This window comes from Carcharodon carcharias, chromosome 23 (assembly GCF_017639515.1).
Source record: "Carcharodon carcharias isolate sCarCar2 chromosome 23, sCarCar2.pri, whole genome shotgun sequence".
NCBI lineage: Eukaryota > Metazoa > Chordata > Chondrichthyes > Lamniformes > Lamnidae > Carcharodon > Carcharodon carcharias.
The window spans coordinates 10,928,168-10,948,862 of NC_054489.1; the positions used below are offsets into that span (position 1 = coordinate 10,928,168).

Genomic DNA, 20,695 nt, shown 5'->3' on the forward strand with positions numbered 1-20,695 from the left:
GTTGTGAACATCATATGTCTTTGTTGGAAATAGCTAAGGCACATGAACTCAATATGGGTTGTGATCATATTCAACAGCAATATTTAGAAAGCACTTTACATTTTTAAAACATTTAAATGATTCCATAAAATAAATATGTACTAAATACTCTTCATAGCATGCAACATTTAATTATCTATTTACAACAGTATTTCTAGGCCATTCTCAGTTTTCTTTGCTTTTATTGCTCTTGTTAGATCAGTAGTTATAACTATACAGAAAAGAACCCCTATATCATGTGTATTTTTGTTCTGGGGTGGTGATTGTGAAATGAAAACATTTTATTTCTCCTCCTTTTTCCCTTCTTGCTGACCTTTCCTCACCACAGGCCCTCTTCCTGGGAGGGCTGGTCAGTCTTGACTCTGTGTTGTCTCTACATTTGCCACCTATGCTTCCCTGTGGCGTAATTAGGTTCTGTAACAACAACAGTCAGAGCAATCCTTGTAGGCAGCAGAGTTATAAGAATTGCATTCTGCACAGGTCTACAGTGTGGGATCTCACAACTTACGTTAATTTGCAAAGGGCCATGTTTTTCGTTATTCCCTGTAATCTTTTGTACCTATTCTCAAAAACACTTTCAGCTTCCTCTGTGAAGCCAAGGGCCTAACTATCATTTAGACATTTGCCCAGATCCTTCCTACACATGCCATCTTTCGCCCGGACTGTGCAACCTTGAAATTTAAGTACAGACACCGAACATGCGTGCATTTCTGTAACTTCCGGGCATCATGCCGATGTAGCCATGGTTCAAATCCCTTCTCTTCGCTGTTGTTAATTGTAGCTTTTCCACTCGCAGACATCACACGGCTTTCTATCCCACCTTCTCCTATCTTTGCATTTGATCAATGCTTGGAACAACTGTGTTAACATCTTCCAACGTTCAAAGAGATAGATAGGGGGCAGCCAAAAGTGATCTTTCCGTACTAATAGAGAAGATTGTTACAGGAAACAGTAAGGCACCAGGCTTAATGATTTTCTAACAAGCGTGACATTGAAATAGCAACTTGCAAATTAATTTTTACTAGCAACTCTGCCAAAGGAACAATTAACCTTAACTTCACTGAAGAATAGATGGGAGAAAGATAAAATGCTGGGTAATATCTGTTTATATTCAATATAAAGTTTTTCATTGAGGCATAAACGTTAGGTCAGCAATAGAGTTTTTGAGGTAACTCGGGAATTGTCTGTCCAACTTCAAAAAAAAACACGTGTATGTGACCAGGCTACATTATCAATGACTGTGACTTTGAAATGGTCAGAACCTGCTTTAACTATTTAAAATCCAATTGTTTTTACAACACTTTTCAGAGTCTGCACTTGGACAGACAGAGACCCCACGCTGGAATATTCCCTCCTTAAATCCCACCTCTTCTCAAATTCCCTCTCTTCTTTTAAGACTTCCACTACAATCCATGACTTTGACTAAGCTTTTGGTCATGATCAAGTGCAGTACCCTTGCTAACATCTCCCTTGTCAGCCATTATAAATTCCTCACCTCTGTGAAGGGCCCTGGGAAGTTGCTCCCCATTAAGATCGCTATATAAATTCAAGCTGTCTTGTGGGCTCACAGTTCTACTGGACGTGATCGCTCCTATTTGTGATTCTTCCAATTCTTCCCGATAGAAATTAAGTTGGGAAATATTAACAATGAACAAGTTCGCACATCCCTCGGACGTTTGTCGGGCCACAACTGTAACAAGAGTTTTAACCTATTTCTTTTGATGCCCTTATCAGTTTAGCAGAAAGGGGGTTTTCATGCTAATATATTAGGGCTTTTCATCACCATTATCGGAGCAAAATTTCAAGCCTCTCTTCAATCCATGGCTGAGATTTGGAGCCCATTCGTTGTTTTTGAAAGCTTCCAAGTAGTGAAGTTTTGTTGCAATCTTACTACTATCCACTTCCTAGGCAGCCAGTCAATTGGTTACCTACTGTCCACGTTCTCATACCCTGCATTAAGAATGCTGTAGCAAAACCTCCCCAGTCCATAATGATTACTGAAGTTCAGAGGCTAGAGGCCATTGATTAGATGCTCCAGCTTTATGGCCCAACCATCAAATGCCTTTTTTGGGAGGGGTTTGCACTGTTTGGAGTGAAATAAGTTGGTTCTCTTTGCTCCTGTAAACAATGGCCAAAACCAGCGCAATCACAACATGTTTGAACTTCAAAGTTTCTTTGTCATTGTTGAGCTTATAGAAACTGCCTGATCGTAACCATTTCTTTATACAAAAACTGCACAGGGACTGGCGCAAGATTTTTTTTTATATAAAACGTAAAGTACAAGGTGAAGTGTATGAGATTCTTTGGCAGAAGGGAGTTAGTGAAAAATGATCTCAGGGCTTGGCATTCACTGCTAACTACAACCTCCCAGCTAAATAGCCTGTGTTACAGATGCAGAGAAGTTTGAAAGCACTAATCTTCATTCCGTCAGAAAAATGAAATGTTAATCAGGAAAAGGCAATGATATTTACAATCTTCTGCTTTAAATTGTTGAAACTGCTTTCTAATGTGTAATGAAATTTGCCATAGTTCAACAAGCAGGCCATTTTCTTTCTCAGCTGGTAACTCTCTCATTAAGCATCTGAAGTCTGGAATTTAATGTGAGCAGTGCTAGTATATTGAAACTTAACAAGATGGCATCAAATTCTCCAACAAGGTTTCATTTGAATTGTGTTAATGCCACTGTTAAAGTAGCAGAGAGGTGAGTGTGTGTTAAGTGTTCACAATGACTCTATGGACTGTAACATTACTCACGAGTCAATTGCATTAATTGGGACTTTGGTACCTGGATTAAAAATAAAGGGAACTTATAGCCTTTAAGATTTGCCTGAGATTCTAGAGGCAAGTTGCCATTCTGAGAAGCAAAACAAGTCTGGCCCATGTTTTTTTGCATTAATTTAAATGATTAGGCATTTCACAGAATCCCCTGAATTGTGGAGAATGAGTGCATTTGGCCCATCAAGTCTGCACTGGGTCGCCGAACGAGCAACTCATCTAGTGCCATTCCTTGCCTTCCCCCCTGTAACCCTTTTCAGATAAGAGTCTAATTCCCTTCTGAATGGTTCGATTGAACCTGACCCCCCCCCGCCGCCGCACTCTCAGGCAGCCCACCCCAGTGCTTTTAATACCTCAGCTATGCCCCTGATTCCCTGCATAAGCTCTATTTCAGAGGGAGCGAACAACCAATGACCATGTCAGCTACAACAACATTATTTCAGAGCCACGACCTGGATTTGAAAGTACTGAGGGGCATAAATGAAACAAATCTGGGGAAATCCTTATCCAGTTGCTCATGGTTGCTGCTCATTTGACAATCTTTCTCAAATAAGCCATAAGCCTGGAAAAATAAACTATTTCAATGGTGTCACAGTAATTTTAAATTTGGAACCGAGACTTGGGGCATGATATGCAAACCTTGTGTTGTATTTGAGCCCATCACAGTTAGAACTGAATTTTTTTTTAAAAACTGTACTGGATAACCTGAACATTCTGACCATGGTTTTCAGCAACACCACAGAAGGATTGCATCATCCAACCAGACTACTCGAAACAGCTCTCCAATACTTGATTTTACTGTCTCCATTCTTCCAACTTTGTTACATTTCAGCTGCCAAATGGATGCCAGTTAGCTCAAAGACAATGAACTCCATTGAATGAGAAATAGACTCAGTTGCCAGAGGTCTTATCCAGCAGAGAAGAAGAAACCTTCCTTCCAGCTGCCTGGCTTTAGGAGACAGACCCTGACTCTGGGACTGATTTTAACTCTACGTGTCTGACAGAAATCGATCAGGTGGGGAGGAGTAGTTTACACAATCATTCATTTCCCAGCCATTTGCAATTTTAACCTGCGGGGCTTTTCAGGTGGATGGGATGCCTGTGTAAAGGAAGATAGAAGCCTGGTAACAATATATAAATTCATGTCAACAGGATACTGATGCAACAGGGGCCTAAGTGGCGAGGCTGTGATGACTACCACACTGGGTAGGAGGCTGTAGGTGCCCCAAGAATAAGTCATAGACACACACACACACACACACCGCCCCCCCCCACACCACCGACCTCCACACCCTCCTCTGCAAACTCCATACAGGGAGACCCCAAAGCCTTGCATTTATCTCGTGCCTTTCACAACTATCAGATGTCCCAAAGCACTTTACAATCAATGAGGTACTTTTGAAGTGTAGTCACTATTGTAATCTAGGAAATGCTGCAGCCAATTTGTGCATAGCAAGCTCCCATAAACAGCAATGTGGTAATGACGGGATAATTATTGACAAGAACACCTGGGGTAACTCACTTGCTGTTCTTTCCAAATAATGTAATGGGATCTTTTACATCTACCTGAAAGGGAAGACGCGGCCTTTAACATCCCATTTGAGAGATGGCACCTCTGACACTGTGGCACTCTCTTAATACTGCCAGCCTTGATTTGTGTTTTAAAGTCCTGGAGCGGGACTTGTACCTCACAACTCCTTGGATCAGAGGTGAGAGTGCTACCTACTGAACGACAGCTGATGCTTAGGCCTTTGGGGAATCTCTCCCTAACACTTACTTGGAAGCTGGCAGTTGCCTACTCTGTATTCTCTTCGCACCTGTTCTGCGTGTTAAGTGGACCAATGACATTTAAATTTAACAAAGTTAAAATAACCATGGGGTATGTGCGATAGTGTAAAATGGGTAATAATAGAAGCCAGGCAGCTGATTCCTTATCACCCATTTTACATGATCGTGCAAGGCCAAAATAACCAAGTTTTAGTATAGCAAAGTTTCAGAAAAATTGACCCATTGTCAACTAGATAGCTGTCACCTGGGGTAAGAAGAAATGGTTCAGTTTGTTTTGGCTCCCAAAGTGTACTAACAATAAACAGTGAGCAAATAGCAAGTGGGCTTGGGGACTATATTTGTGCTTTTCAAAAATACAATGTTTCCAAGAAGGACATAGTGGACAACACAGTGAAAGATGCTGCGAAATGTCTTCTGATCATCGCTTAACTGTAATCCAAGGAGAGTGTTCAGCTCTGTGCTATGAGTTTGTCAATATGATGACAAAGAGTGAAGGGTGTGTGTTACATGGACAGGGCCACATTTCATACTATTCTGGACCCATCAATGTCCAGCATTTCAAAGTGGCACAGTAGTGAAGAGACAGCGTGGGACATGGGTGCTATAAACGAGCTAAGTGTTCAGTGTATAACCCTCTGCATATTTTCCGTTCAGAAGATGAGATCACGGCCGTGCCTCGGCTTGGAAGTAAAAAAAAAAGTCAAATTTCCTTGAGAATGTCCGCTGGCACGATTCCTCTCTTCTTCCCACTGCACACTTTGACAAAGCCATTGGTTTCCTCCCCTCGCCCGACACAAATCTGAAAACGGGAAAACACAGGACATTTATTCAGCATCCTTTAGTGTAACGAGTGTTCCAAAAATGCTTTGGAGTTGGGTTGTAATCAAAAGTTGGTAGGCAAGACAACTGAACAATCGGGGGGCCTTCACCGAGGTGACTCTTCAGATGGGGCCAATTAAGCACTGAGGCAGTCGGCAAGGCTGAGGTATAAATGAGGACTTTGCAAAGAGGCTGCTGCCAATGTAACAGTAAAGGAGCAGATAGTGGTCACATTGGATTGGGATGAAAATAGATTACGTGGAGGTACTTAAGAGGTTGCCAGCAAATAGAAAAGCCACCTGGTCCAGATTGGTTGCATCCTAGGTCGCTGAAGAAAGAGAAATTGCAGAGCCTCTGACTACAATCTTGTAATTCTCATTAGATGTGGGGGTGGTGCCAGAGGACCAGATGATTGCAAATGTTACACCCTCATTCCAAAAAATGAGAAGCGGAATAAATATAGCAGTTACAGGCCATTAAACTTAACACTGGTGGTGGAGAAATTTTAGTAATAACTTTATTAATAATAATAATACTTGACAAAATTAACTGGCACTTGGAAAAATATGTGCAAATAAATGGAAGTCAGCACAAATTTGTTAAAGGCGAATAATATTTGACTAACTTGATGAGGGTAGTGTGATTAGTACGATGCATATGGACTTTCAAAAGGTGGTTCATTAAGTACCACATAGTAGACTTGTTAGCAAAACGAAAGTCCATTGGATTCAAAGGAACGGTGATAGATTGGTTAAGGGGCAGAGAGCAAATAGTGGGTGGTCATTTTTTAGACTGGATGAAAGTTTAGAATTGTGTTCCCCAGGGGTCATGATTGGTCCACTGCTCTTTTTAATATACTTTAATGACCTATACTTGGGTACAGAGGATATTGTTTCAAAGTTTGCAAATGGTACAAAATTCAGAAATGTGGTAAACAATGAGAATGATAGTAACAGACTTCAGAGGGACATAGACAGATTGGATCTATAAATAGGTTTTATGGAGGAACTAAGCTTTAGCGTACAGAATCTGAAATACAAGTCTCTTCAGGCTCTTATCCTGTGGTTTTACATCTGTTTTGCTGTTCTGGATCTTGCACAAACAAGTCAAGCAGATAGTGCTGAAATTGTAGGTTTGATCTCTACAGGGAATCAGATCACGGTTTACACCAATTGATTTCTTCCTTACCCAGCAAATCCTTACCAACACAATGATGTGTTATTTGTCACCACCCCCCCGGGATATGTATCATTCTAAACATAGAAATAAAGGTGCAAGATGTGGGATATTGGAACTGGAATAAAGCTTCAGCGATGTGGTTAATGATGTTGGCTATGGTTGGATGTATACCTGGAGCTCTAATCACTGAGGTTCCCCCCCTATAACCTCCCCAATTCCACGCTCTTCCCATTGATTGACTAGTTCGCCAACACATTCATCCCAGCGTTGCCCATTTTTGATAAGTCAAGAATCATCCAAACAGCCTTTCCCCACACCCCCACCCTGCCCCACCCATCTCCAATAATAATAACAAAGTGTGAAGAAAGTGAAATAACACTTCTTTAACATCTCACGGAAGTTCCCCTGGCTTTCCCACAGCGGTGTGTTTCCTGGAGGGCTGGCAACCCTCAATGTGAACAGTTGTGACCGGTACCCATGTAGGGAGGGTTTCTATTCAACGAATGCTGCTCGGCAGGAGTTCACAAGGATAAAACCAAAGCCCAGTGCACGCATCTGTCCTGACACTGTATTCTTTTCATTTAACATTCTAAATGGTTACTTTATAATCTTTATACCAGTGAAGATCAGCAGTATTTCTGCTGCAATTCCATTGGACTAAAAGCTGAGAGCAGGAGATATATTTTATGTCCCGAGCTTTTACACCACGGATCCAGTCGTGTTCAGAGAGGGACCTGGGGTCAGTATCTGTGTTTGACTCTGACATCACCCTGTAGCTGAAACTGGCAGGGAACCAGAACCATTTGCATAAAACAGCAATGGACCATCTGCTGCAGTGTCCTGTTAAACACAGCTTCTTGTCCAAAGTCACTGGTGAGGCATATAAATTACAATTGTAATCTGTGTGTTGCAGTGACGACCTTACAATATGGCTCAACCTCAGTCTGCTTATTAATAGACTATGGATTGTGACAACCCCTTCCCTTTGATCCACCATTACTCATCTTACACAAATTGCAAAATTAATTCATTTGAATACTTATTGTTGCATTTGCTTTAAGAAAATGGAAATGGAAATTTCAATCAATCTCCTCCATGTGGCCTTGAAGCCATGGTTGACCTTTACATTCTCAAATTTTTAACTTGACAGTAATTCTGATTATTTTTTGGAAGTTTAAGGCAAACCTTTGGCTTCAGAAAAAGTGTTGAGCTCTTTCTGCTAATATTAATCAAAACATCAAATGGAAATTTAATCTTTGCAGAAAAGCCTCCTATTTTCTAAATTATATTGCTTGTAATATCTGGGGCCATCCCCTGCTGATGAGGTTGTCTAAAGAAAGCTAGAGGATTATTTTTGGTTTTTAACTGCCCCTACCCTTCACAGAGAGATGGATTTTGAGGTTTCAGATGAGTTTGGCAAATCGAAGTTGTTCCCATTAGCTGATGGTACAAGGGTTAGTTGGGGGAGGGGTAGAGGGGAGGTGGGGGCGTGGGGCACAGATTTAAGGCTTTGAGCAAGAAATACAGCTTGAGGAATAACCTGTTACACAGCGAGTGATAATGACCATGGAACTCGCTGCCTCCGAGGGTAGTGGGAGCAGAGGTGATCAATAATTTTAAAAGAAAATTGGGTGAGCACTTGAGGGAAGGAAATTTGCAGGGCTAGGGGGAATGAGTGGGGGAATGGGGCTGAATGGGTTGTTCCAAAGGGAGCCAGTGTGGACTAGATGGGCCAAATGGCCTCCTGCTGTGTGGACCCTGTGGCCTGGATTTTCATCTGCGAGGCGGGCTCGGGGAGCCGGGAAAACTCCCCGCTCGGCCTGCCGGCTTTGGGAGAAAGTGCTCACAAAGGCGGGATCTTCAATGCTGGGGGCTGCGAGTGAGCTGGAATCAAGCCAGCCAACCTGGGCGGAAATGGAGAGGCAGTCAAAGGGGCTGCTGGGTGCAAAGGCAGGCTGTTTAAAAGGCTGGCCTCGGGACTTTGTCCCAGTGAGAGAGAAAAAACATAAAGGCCTCAAGCCCTCACACCCCTTTATCCTTCAAAAACTCCCCATGTCCCTTTCATGCCACTTCATGCCCCCATCCATCCCCTAAGTCCCCTCATGTCCCCTATGCCTAGCTCTGCCCTTCCATCCACCCCCTCAGGCCCCTCATGTCCCCAATGTCCCTCTACCCATCCCCGATGGGACCTCATGCCCCCCTATACCAAGGTATGGCACTTCCATGCTCACTGACCCACTGTACAGTTTCTAGAACCAATGAACCCCATAATGTATAACAGGATGTATAAAAAAAGCTTTGTAAAAAAAAATCCATTGATAATTTTCCCCTATGCTTGAAAATAATCTGGACTGCAAGCTAATAAAAGTGTCAATCATCCAGGCCCTTTGAAGTTGCAAATCCACTTTACTTGTGTAAACAAACATTATGAAATTGACCGCAGAAATCAGAGAGCCTGAGATGACAATTAAACAATGTTTCCCCTGGGACACAGGTGTTCTCGTATTAAAATAGTAGTCTGGCCTATCAGACAAGCATGCATAATGATGGGATCTCCCACAAAACTACTCAATGTGAATTATTAATGGGATGATACCCTAGAAAGATGTCCTTTCTACCTAGTTTTGCCTTTTGAAAAGATGTGACCACTACTGAGAAAAGGTATATTGTTTACTATGATGTTAGTGTGCTCAGAACATACTGGTTAAACACAGATAATCTTCAACGATGCTGCTTCTATTCCATTGTATAGATGTTTGACTATATAGCTACTCTTCAGTTTTCTATCCACTATCCCGCTACTTGGGGAAGGACCAGAAAAGGCTCCATAGGTAAAGAGAGGTTTATATGCTGCGATGCATTCTAACTTTTCAGTGGTTTGCTGAGGGAAGCTATAAGGAAAACTCCATTTACAAAAAACTGTATGTGTATTCGTATAAATCTGATTATTATACAATATAATAATTTACCTATATTTTTTCCTGCCATTATACTTTTACTTGTCAATAAATCTGGTCTGTGGTTTTAGCCTGTTCACAGAAGTCCAGCAGCATTTCATTTCAACTATTTACATAAGTAGGAGTGTTTGGGTAAATAAAACTGAAGTGTAATCATTCTCTTTGTGTTATTCTATTGTGAATAGCATTAATAGCATCATTTCATCTCTCCAGAATCAGGAATTGCAGACAATGAAGATTTCAGTAGTGAATGAGTGAATACATTTGTGATTACATTGCTTTTCATTTCAAGTTTTTCTTTGAATTAAGAGATGCATATAGAATGCATTCCACAAGCACTAGAGGGTAGTTGACATGTGCTGGAATGTGCCATCCACTGGTGCAGGGGTCATAGGAACCACTGCAAGTCAATAATTTGAGTAGCACAGTTGTTTGACAATGTGGGACATGATAGCACCGCCCTCTCTTGTATTCATGTAATATCAACACAATCATAGCTGGCAATAGAAGTCCATAGATCCCAACCAGGAGTAGGGCATCTAACTGATCCCCACAACCCCCTCTCCTCCCCCAGCCTGCTGAATGAAATTGCAGTGCTGTCACCATCCCTCGTCTGAGATCAACTAAGCCAGGACAATTCCATTTGCCAGGAGTTCAACAGTGACACTTGTGGGCTGCCCAGTGCAGTAGCACACTAGGGAGGGACATCTGCCCACTCTTCCAGTCAGGGTATTCCAGTTCCATTATCTTTTTAATACTTTTACTGACCTGTAATTCTTTTAGGGGCAACTGTCCCTGCTCTTTGCTGCCCTGGAACGTTCTGTTGCATTGCCAAACTCTTTCTCCAGGTCGGACACGCTGAACAAAATTTGCAGGGAAGAAGCCAACTCTGTCCCCAATTTTACCCTGGAACAAGGCAGAAGAGAGTTGCGTGAGAACTCCGACATTCTCTGCCAAAGGCACATTGGGCAGATCTCAAACAATGTTGATCCTTTGTTTTCTAACCTGTCCTTGATGAAAGTGAAGCATTAAACAACAGGCAACATATTACAGGCTGGGTGCTACATGTGGGTTTCTCTTCTAATGTCCAATACACCATCAGAGCAAGAGATGATTCCATTACAGAGCCCCCACATGACACATCACTGCATCATCTGAAGTGTAGGTAATTAGGTGAAAAATCCCTTTGCAACAGTGATGTCCAAAGCCTTCTGCCATTTCCTTTACATTATAAAACTGTCTGAAGTTGGAGCAGCTCTTTGTACCTCAGGTTCTTTTTGCCATGGAATTCAGCACATTTATCCTGTGGGGCAGATTCCACAGAACCCATGGCAACAGAAGAATAACTGAAATGGAACAACTGCTTAAACAACATAGTTAGCACTTTTAATTCAGCCAGCTTTGGCTCAGTGGGTAGCATGCTTGCCTCTGATTCAGAAGCTCATAGGTTCAAGCCTCACTCTAAAGGCTTGAGCCTATAATTTAGGCTGATGGTCAAGTGCAGTTCAGAGAGAATGCTGCACAGTCAGAGGTGCCATCTTTTGACTGAGGCATTAAACAGACGCCCCAACTGCCCTCTTAGGTGGCACGCAAAAGATTTCGTGGCATTATCTCGAAGGAGAGCAGGGGAATTACCCTCAGACCTAGGCCGATACTCATTCCTCAGCCAAAGTCACTCAAACAGGTTATCTGGTCATTATCACATTGCTGTTTGTGGGATCTTGCTGTGTGGAAACTAGCTGCTCCATTTCCTATTTTGCAAATGCAACTACATTTCATAAGGTACTTCTTTTGGGATGTTTTGAGGTTGTGAAAGGCACCATATAAAGGCAAGTATATATTTCATTCTTTCCTAAGTGTCTAGGCCAGTGATTGTGTCTAGGCAGTTACAGATGATTAAATAAGCTGGTTGGAATTAATATAATATAGAGCTAAAATGGTTATTAGGTTAAAAGACCCAGCTACATCTGAAAGGCTTCTTATCACCATGGGGTGAATATGAAAGGAAGAAATTACTGTTGTCTAGATAAAGGAATAGATTCCTCTTAATATAGGGATTGCAAGAGAGAGAGAGACATTAAACACTTGTACAACAAAGTATATATTTCAGAAGAGCAAAGATAGGAAGCAAAGGTACAGCATAACTGGACAAAAGATCACTCATTATTGTCCAACAATTTGTTCCATGATTTAAGGGTCATGAAGAACTAATAAAATGTTGAACTCCACATGAACTAAAGATTAAAAGAAAATGGTATTAGAAAGAGATAAAAACTTCACTAAGTCAGAACTTCACTCAGTCATGACTATCTTCATGGTGAGGTAATTATGAACAGGCTACGGATGAGCAGCACTCTTGGCTCTTGAGAAGCTCCATGGGGAGAATTTTCTCCCCATCAGGGGGGGCGGGGGGGGAGATCAGGCGCGCAGCCATTTTGCCAATTAAGGTCCACCCAGCGTGACGCGCACCCGAAGTGCTGAGCGCTCCCTGTGCGGGCGGGGGGGTGTAGGCTGAGTTGAGGGCTGGACTCTTTCATGCGTGCGCACAGAGCTGCCTCAGGGAGATTGGTTTGACTTTTAAAAAATTTTAATAAAGACAAAAAAATTTTTAAGACATGTCCCCTCGTGTGCCATAGTCGCATGAGCTGGGACATATCAATGAATTTTAATTAAAAAACTTATTTAATTTATTAGCCCTTCATGAAACCTCACCCCGCCCGTAAATGAGGTTTCATGATAAAGACGAAGGCTGCCTGGTCTCTTCGCCTGCCCTGTCAACCTTAAGGTTGGATGGGCAGCTCAGTTAATTATCTTAATTGGAATTTAAGTGGGATTAATAAGCCTTTGACAGTTCGGCGGGCGCATAGCCGACTGCACTGTGTGCCCACCGAACTGAAGATCGGAATAACGCGTGACGATGTTGGGACACACACCTAATGTCACAGCGCATCATTTCATACATCAGCAAGGGGGCCCACCCCTACTCGCCAACCCAAAGATTCTGGCCCACGTGCTGCATCTGTATGGGGGTCATAACAACTGAATTTAATAGCTAGAAATATTACCCCAATCTTTTCAAATCTGTTTTTAATAAAGGGTAAGGAAGGAATGATCCAGGAAAGGATGCTGGACATTTAGCCACATTCTCATGTCGTTACCGCCAATACTTTGCTCCCTCTGAAAGTACCTGGAAAAATCTAGGGGCAACATTTTCCCCCTGTTGGGTGGGGGTGGGGGATGTGCGGGCACGGGCGGGTTTCCGATCGGCCCCCCCAGCATGACGTCCGCCAGGGAGTGCTCTCTCTGCGGGCGGGGGGGGAGTGGGGGATTTCCTGAGCCGGGCACACATGCGCGTGAACGATTGCACAGATCCCCCTGAGGCTAAGTGCTGCCTCGGGGAGATCAGCTCAGATTTGAAAATTTCAATAAAGAAGGGGAAAAAAATTTACTGGCATGTCCCCTCATGTTCCACTCACATGAGCTGGGACATGTCAATTTCTTTAATTTAAACTTTTACAAAAATTTTAATACCCTCATGAAACCTCATCCTGCCCGTGGATGAGGTTTCATGCTTTTTCTGAAGCCCGCCAGGGCTCCCAGCCTGCCTGCCAACCTTAAGCTTGGACGGGCAGGTCCATTAATCATGTTAGTGACTTTTTCAATGGCCTTAATAGGCCTTTGACAGTTCAGTGGGCACGCAGCTGAATCAGCCCGCTGAACTGAAAATCTAAATGACGTGGGGTGATGTTGGGACGCTCGCCATTTTACGTGTCAGCAAGCAGGCTCACCAAGCAGAAGTTTCTGCCCTAGGTTTTCAGGTGAATCTCACAATGCAGCATGCCCACCTCTGGCTCAATTTTAATTCTGGGCAGAATTTATACATTGGCGGGTTCCAAAACAGGCACCACGCTCGGAATTCTGAACTCCCGCAGGGCCAGTTTTAATATCTGACAGCGGTCTCCCTGTCCAAAGCTCGGGGGAATAAGGTTAAAGATGGCAGTTGGGAATCAGGGCTTGAGTTGGTCCCTGTTAGGGACCCAATGAAATAGTGTCCAGCATAAAATAACGGCTTGGCGGGGGTATGGAAAGAGGATTCTCAAAAAAATGCTGGTGTACAGAGAACTGGGGAAGGAGGAATTTAGGAATTTCTTCCAAGATCTGGAGGAACACTCCCAGTCCTAATTTCCTAAGACTGCTCCCAAAGAAAAGCTTCCATGCATAAGCAGCCGATGGATGTTGTGCAACATCAGCCAAGGTACAAAAATTTAGAGACGTTCTCTTAACTCCAGTCAATGTTTGACTGAAGTAACCAGTTAGATGCAGACAAGAACAATGAGGTAGTCCAGCAGAATAAAGCTTATGTAACCTAGTGGTAAGTGTGCAGCATGCAGAGTTGTTATGAATGGCGATGAATTCAGCAACACTGAATTACTAGGAAACCCAAAAGCAAAGCAATGTAACATACATAGAGTGGAGCACAAGAGAAGACTAAAAAAAAGTCCTGCCTGTTTATTTTTGTGTTGTCATCTGAACTAATGGGCTCCCTGTAAACCAGAGCAGCGCTTATTCACGCTGGTGGTACATGTCTCGACCTGCTTGCACATCTCCCTCTGCGAATAATTTGAAATAAATGTCAGGCCAAATTCACACTGCGTCATGGTTCCTGGAGGATTAATTAGGCATCAGACTCTAATAATCAGTCACTGTTATCATCCCAACTAATAGCTCCCTGGAATTCTAAAAAGAAGCAGGACAAAAGACAAGTTAGAAGCCATTATAAAGTGGAGGAGGAGGATGTGGTAGTGATGGGTAGGGTTGTCAACTCTGATTGGACATATTTCCTACAGGATTCATCACATGACTTCGTATCTCCAACAATCCGCCCTCGAATCTCTACCTTAGATTATTTAAAACGTCCATCCTCATGGTTTAATCCCTTTTCCCACCAATTGGAAAGCAGACACTTGATTGAGTTAGAAGAGTCTTGACTGCCTCACGACATCTTTTCTCCCTTAATTTCCTTTAGTTTTTAGAGTGAATAAATGAAAGTGTTCAAAGAAAACAAAGAAAAAAACACCTAACGACCCTGTGATTTTTCTACTGGGTTTGCTTGCAGCAGGGCCTGAGATTAATCCTTAATTCCTGGAGGGCCCACAACTCGAGGGAAGAAGGTGCAGCCCACAAAGCAGGCGAGACTCCCTGGAAAAGTGAGGATTGGGAGGACCAGCCACTCTTAGTGGGTGGGGTGGGGTGGGGTGGGGTGGGGTGGGGTGCTAGTGAGGGGTAATCATTGCTCCCCTGTTCACGGCTCCAGCTAACATAGCACATTGGCTCCAGAGGCGGCTGTGCTGCCTCTGGAGATTCACCCGATCAAATCTGACCTGTATATTTAGATCAGGGCTTTGCTGCATTCCTGTGAGTGACCCGCTTGCCTGCTCAAAATAAAAAAGAGTAAAAATCAGGACGTGGCAGCCAGATCCACTGCAGTGGCCGTGGTCAAAGTGAGTACTTAGCAGATGTTTATGTAGAGAAAAAAGACTTGCACTTACAATGTGCTTTACATGACCACTGGACGCCTTGAAACACTTTACAGCCAAAGAAGTATCTTGGCACTGTAGTCACTTTTGTAATATAGGAAAACTGCCAGCCATTTTGTGCACAGGAAGCTCCCACAAACAGCAATGTGATAATAACCAGGTGCTTTTGTGACGTTGATTGAGGGGTGAATATTGGCCAGGATACCGGAGATGGTCTTCTTCGAAATAGTGTCATGGGACCCTTTACCAAGAGGACAGAAGGGGCCTTGGGTTTAACATCTCATTTGAAAGGCCCCACCTTCAACAGTGGAGCCCTCCCTCAGCACTGCACAGGAGAGACTTATAAAAGTTAGTGGCACCAAGAGCATTTTGATTCTGTGAATATTTGCTGTATTTATAGTTCCAAGTCTGAACAGGATTGTTCATTTTCTTTATTTTCCTCTGCTTTCCAACTGTGAATCAGCTGTTAAAAATGAGACCATTAGACCAGTGCACATGAGGTGAGAGGCCTGGAGGGACTGTCTGTCATGAGGAGGTTGGGAGGATTTTTGGTTCAGGAAGGTGTAGAAGCTTCAGAGGGTCGGACACTGAGAGGTGTCACTATGGTGAAGACAGAGAGATGATGTCCTGAATGTTCAGTCCCAGCACAGAGCCTCACCCATTGGGAGCACGTACCATAAAGAACAGAAAATCATGGTGAACACGCCCATAATGTTTGAAAAATGTTCTATGTTACGACGCATACTGGAAAATCAGTGAATATCTACTGCACTGGTTCACAAGAGGAACTATGTTCTGTTTTATACTTCTATGCAAAGCATAACATATTGAATTAGTAGCTGCCACTGGGATTTCAGTAAAACATAGGCCTGAATTTTTGGCTCAGTGAGTGGGGGCGGGGCCCGCTCGCTGAGGCGTAAATTGACGCGCGGTGATGTCAGGCGGGTGTTCCGGCATCACGGCACACCATTAGATTTTCAGTTCGGTGGGCAAGTAGCCAACTCTGCTGCGCGCCCGCCGGACTGTCAAAGGCCTATTAAGACCTCTGTGCCTCAGGGAGATTTCTGCGCTCTTTCGTGCGCATGCGTGAAGGAGCGCAGACCCCGCCTCAGGGAATCCCCCCCCACCCCCACACCCACACACAAACAAGGAGTGCTCAACGCCTCCGGGCGTGTGTCATGTTGGGCAGGCCTTAATTGGCCCGCCCACGTAAAATGGCGGAGCGGACTCGATCGGGGGTGCCGATCGGCTTCACGCCCACCCCCCACCCAACCCCCCACCACCCCCCCCCCCCCGCCCCCCGACGGAGGGAAAATTCTCCCTATAATGATCATATAATCATAGAAATGGACTCATAGAAGGAGGCCATTCAACCCATCGTACCTGTGTTGGCTCTATGGAAGAGCAGTAGTCCCACAACTTTGATGTTTTCTTCCTGTAACCCTGTTAGTTCCTCACCCTCAAGTACCTGCCCAACTTCAAGGAACACAAGAAGTAGGGAGAGGAGTTGACCATATGTGGCCCATCCAACCTGCACCACCAGTCAATACAATCATGGCTGATCTTGGGTTTCACCTCCACTTTCCTGCCTGTTCCCCATATCCCTTGTTTTCCTGAGAGGCCAAAAATCTATCTACCCCAGACAAAATCAGGTGGATAAAATTTTCAGTAATAAAAACAGAAAATGCTGGAAAAACCCAGCAGGTGCTTCTGTGGAGAGAGAAATCGAGTCAACATTTCGAGTCTAATATGATTCTTCAGAACTGGAGAGAGGTAGAAATATGGTGAGTTTTATGCTGTTGATAAATGAGGGAGAGGCAGGTGGAGTGAAATAGAAGGTCAGGGATAGGTTAGAGGGCAGGAGAGACTAAATGAAAAAGATGTCATGGAACACAAGGCAAAGAGAGTGATGACAGTACTAAAGACTAAAGCTTTGGTCCAGAGTAGGTGTTAATAGCAGAATAAAGGTCACCGCTGTCTGAAAGCAAAATAGCAGGATATGTTAATAGCAGAATAAAGGTCAGTGCTGTCTGAAAGCAAAAACATGAGAACAAGATATAGACTGGCACTTGGAGGACAGTGTTCATGGTTTGAAGTTGTTGAATTCAATGTTCAGTCCAGAGGCTGTAAAGTGCTTAATTGGAAGATGAGGTGCTTCACTAGACCATTGTAGCAGGCTGAGGTCAGAAATGTGAGCGTGAGAGCAAGATGGTGAATTATAATGACAAGTGACAGGAAGGTCTGGGACATGATTATGATTGAGCGAAGGTGTTCCGCAAAGTGGTCACCAGTCTGTGTTTGGACTCCCCAGTGTAGAGGAGACTGCATTTTGAGCAGCAAATACACTAGATTAAATTGAATGAAGTGCAAATAAATTGTTGCTTCACCTGGAAGACGTGTTGTGGCCTTGGACAGTGAAGACGGAGGAGGTAAAGGGGCAGGTGTTACACTTCCTGCGATTGCATGGGAAGGTGCCATGGGAAGTGGATGAGCTGTTGGGGGTGATAGAAGGGTGGACCAGGGTGTCCCGGAGGGGACAGTCCCTTTGGAATGCTGATAGGGGAGGTAAGGGGAAGATGTGTTTGGTGGTGGCATCATGCTTGAGTTGGCGGAAGTGGCGGAGGATGATCCTTTGAACCTGGAGGCTGGTGGGGTGGAAAGGGGAACCCTATCATGGTTCTGGGAGGGAGGGAGGGAAGGGGTGAAGACAGAAGTGTGGGAAATGGGTAGGACACAGTTGAAGGCCCTGGTAACCACAGTCGGGGTGGGGAAGGAATCCTCAGCTGAAGGAAAAGGAAGACATGCCAGAAGCACTGTTGTGGAAGGTAGCATCATCGGAGACGGAGACAGAGAAACTGGGAGAATGGAATGGAGTCCTTACAGGAAGCAGGGTGTGAGGAGGTGTAGCCAAGGTAGCTGTGGGAATCGGTGGGCTTGTAATGAATATTAATAGACAGTCTCCAGAAATGAAGACAGAGAGGTCAAGGAAAGGAAAGGAAGTGTTGGAGATGGACCATGTGAAGGTGAGAAGGAGTGGAAACTGGAAGCAAGATCAACAAATTTTTCTAGACAAGAGCAAGAAATGGCACCGATACAGTCACTGACGTACCAGAGAAAGATTTGAGGGAGGGGGCCTGAGTAGGACTGGAACAAGAAATGTTCCACATACCCCACAAAAACTCTGGCATAACTAGTGCCTATAGCCACACCTTTTATTTGGAGGAGGTGAGACAAGTTAAAGGAGAAATTGTTCAGTGAGAGGACAAGTTCAGCCAGGCGGAGAGATTAATGTTGGATAGGGATTGTTCGGGCCTCTGTTCAAGGAAGAAATAGAGAGTACTCGGACCATCGTGGTAGAGATTGGAGGTGTAGAGGGATTGGACATCCTTAGTGAAGAGGAGGTGGTTAGGACCAGGAATCTGGAACTTATTGATATAGGGCATCAGAAGAATCACGAATGGGAAGAGGCTGGACAAGGGGAGAAAAATAGAGTCAAGATAGGAATAAATAAGTTCAGTGGGGCAGGAACAGGCTGAAACAATGGGTGGACCAGGATAGTACTGTTTTGGATTTTGGGAAGGAGGTAGAAGTGAGCTGTTTGGGGGTTGGTGGACTATGAGGTTAGAGGAGATGAGGTCAATGAAAACCATGAAAACAACAGCTTGATGTTTGGGGCTGGGGTCTTGGTCCAGGGGGAGGGAGGTGGAAGTGTCTGAGAGTTAGCACTCAGCCTCTGCAAGGTAGAGGTTGGTATGCCAGACAACAACAGCACCACCCTTGTTAGCAGGTTTGATAACAAAGACAGGGTTGGACCCTGAGAGAACAGAGTGCAGCAAATTCAGAAAGAAACAGATTAGTGTGAGTGAGAGAGGCAGAGAAATGAAGATGACCGATGTCACACCGACAATTCTCAATGAAAAGATAAAGAGCGGGCAAGAGGCCAGAGGGTGGGGGGGGTGGGGGGGGTGTGCCCACATAGAGGGAGAATACTGGAGGGAGGTGAAAGAGTCTCTTGAGCTTGGGAGGGGGTGGGTGGGGGACTCCTGCCCAAAGGAGTGAGCACGGAAGAAGAGTTCGACATCATGCCCAGCCCAAAATTCATTTAGGTGAGGGCGTATGAACGTAAAACTGAGTCCTTTGCTGAGCACAGAACATTCAGTGTGAGAGAGGGGAAGATCAGAGGGTATAGTGAACACATGAGCTGGAATTAGAGGGGGGAATGTGGTCAGAGGGACGGGAAGGGGAGGAAGGATCTGCAGGGGCGTTGGTACTAATAAGTTGTTGAAGCTTGCTTCCTTAACAGCTGAAAGGAAGAGAGAAAGTTTCTTATTAAGCATCGCCTGAGCTGAAGAATGAAATGGAACTGGGACAAGGACAACTTTGAGATTGGGTGAGTCAATGCTGCTGGAGCGAGGAGGTCAAGTGTGTACATGTGGCAGCACACGGCACTGAGTGTGGATCTCAGGATGTGCCAAGAATAGGAGTCCGAGGAACGTTGTATATCTCAGAGATACCTGTACTCCTGGGTGGATTTGAAACATGAGGGATGGAATTTCAGTTGGAATCCATGTGGGGTAAGTCAAAGCAGGAAACAGTCACTGAGGAAGTAAGTGTGGCTATGAAAGCGAATAAATTTTCAGACTGTTTTATAGCTATGCGTAGTAATTTACAGGTTTCTTGGAAAAAAAAGGGGGACAATAATTGATCATCGAAAGAGGTAAAAACACTGCAGTCCCATGAATAGCAAAAATAGAATGACCCATTCAGTTACTATAAACCTGATCGAAAACAAATGGAATCACAGACCATGATGCTCAAGTCAATGGGGAAAAAAATAAAACAGAGGATTATTCATGCATTCACTATACATAAAGGGTGTAATTACAGAATTGGGTTTTCCAAACTTGATTGCGTTTGGAGAGAGGTGAATCATTGGTGGTTACAGGTCTGTCACTGGTGGTGAGGGCAGTGGGAGCTATTTGAGGGGATGAATGAAGGGCATCGTAAAAGCATTCCCTTGCTTTATACATAATCGTCTTAGAGACTTTTGTCACAAATACAACGAATCAACCAAGTGATAGCATTGCAAATACTGAATAAGATATATTAGAACAATGAAGACAACCAAATGTGTTTTTCTTTTTAAATCTAAAAACTTTTATAACATAACGGGAATAAGGTGTTTTCAGTTTTGTGGAGAAGCTACAGAAACTGGAGTGTTCTCATTCAAGCAGGGAAGGTCACGAGAAGATTTAATAGTGGTGTTCAAAATCATAAGGGGTTTTGATGGAGCAGATAGAGAGAAACTGTTTCAACTTGTGGAAGGGTCAGTAACCAGGGGACACAGATTTAAGGTGATGATGAGTAAAACCAGAGGAGAGATGAGAATTTTTAAATTTACGCAACAAGTTATGATGATCTGGAATGCACTGCCTGAAAGGTTGGTGGAAGCAGACTCAGTAGGAACTTTCAAAAGGGAATTGAATGTATAGTGTACTTAAAAAGGAAAAGGTTTGCAAAGTAGTGGTGAAAACATGGGAATGGGACTAAGTAGTAGCTTTTTCAGAGAGCCAGCACAGGTGTGATGGGCCAAGTGGTCTC

At 43.9% G+C, this 20,695-nt stretch overlaps 1 protein-coding gene across 2 annotated transcripts in view; it reads right to left on the reverse strand.

Annotated features, from left to right (window-relative positions):
- Positions 1-4,917: 4,917 nt before the first annotated feature.
- The window catches only part of LOC121269122 (SH3 and cysteine-rich domain-containing protein 2-like), a 222,395-nt gene continuing 206,617 nt past the window's right edge, over positions 4,918-20,695 (reverse strand). For both annotated transcript variants that reach the window (XM_041173595.1, XM_041173594.1), the window contains 2 exons: positions 10,326-10,463; positions 4,918-5,401 (listed from right to left, as the gene is read on the reverse strand). In XM_041173595.1, coding sequence (XP_041029529.1) covers positions 5,303-5,401; positions 10,326-10,463 — 237 coding nt within the window. In that variant the 3' untranslated portion in view covers positions 4,918-5,302. The remainder of the gene's footprint in view (positions 5,402-10,325; positions 10,464-20,695) is intronic.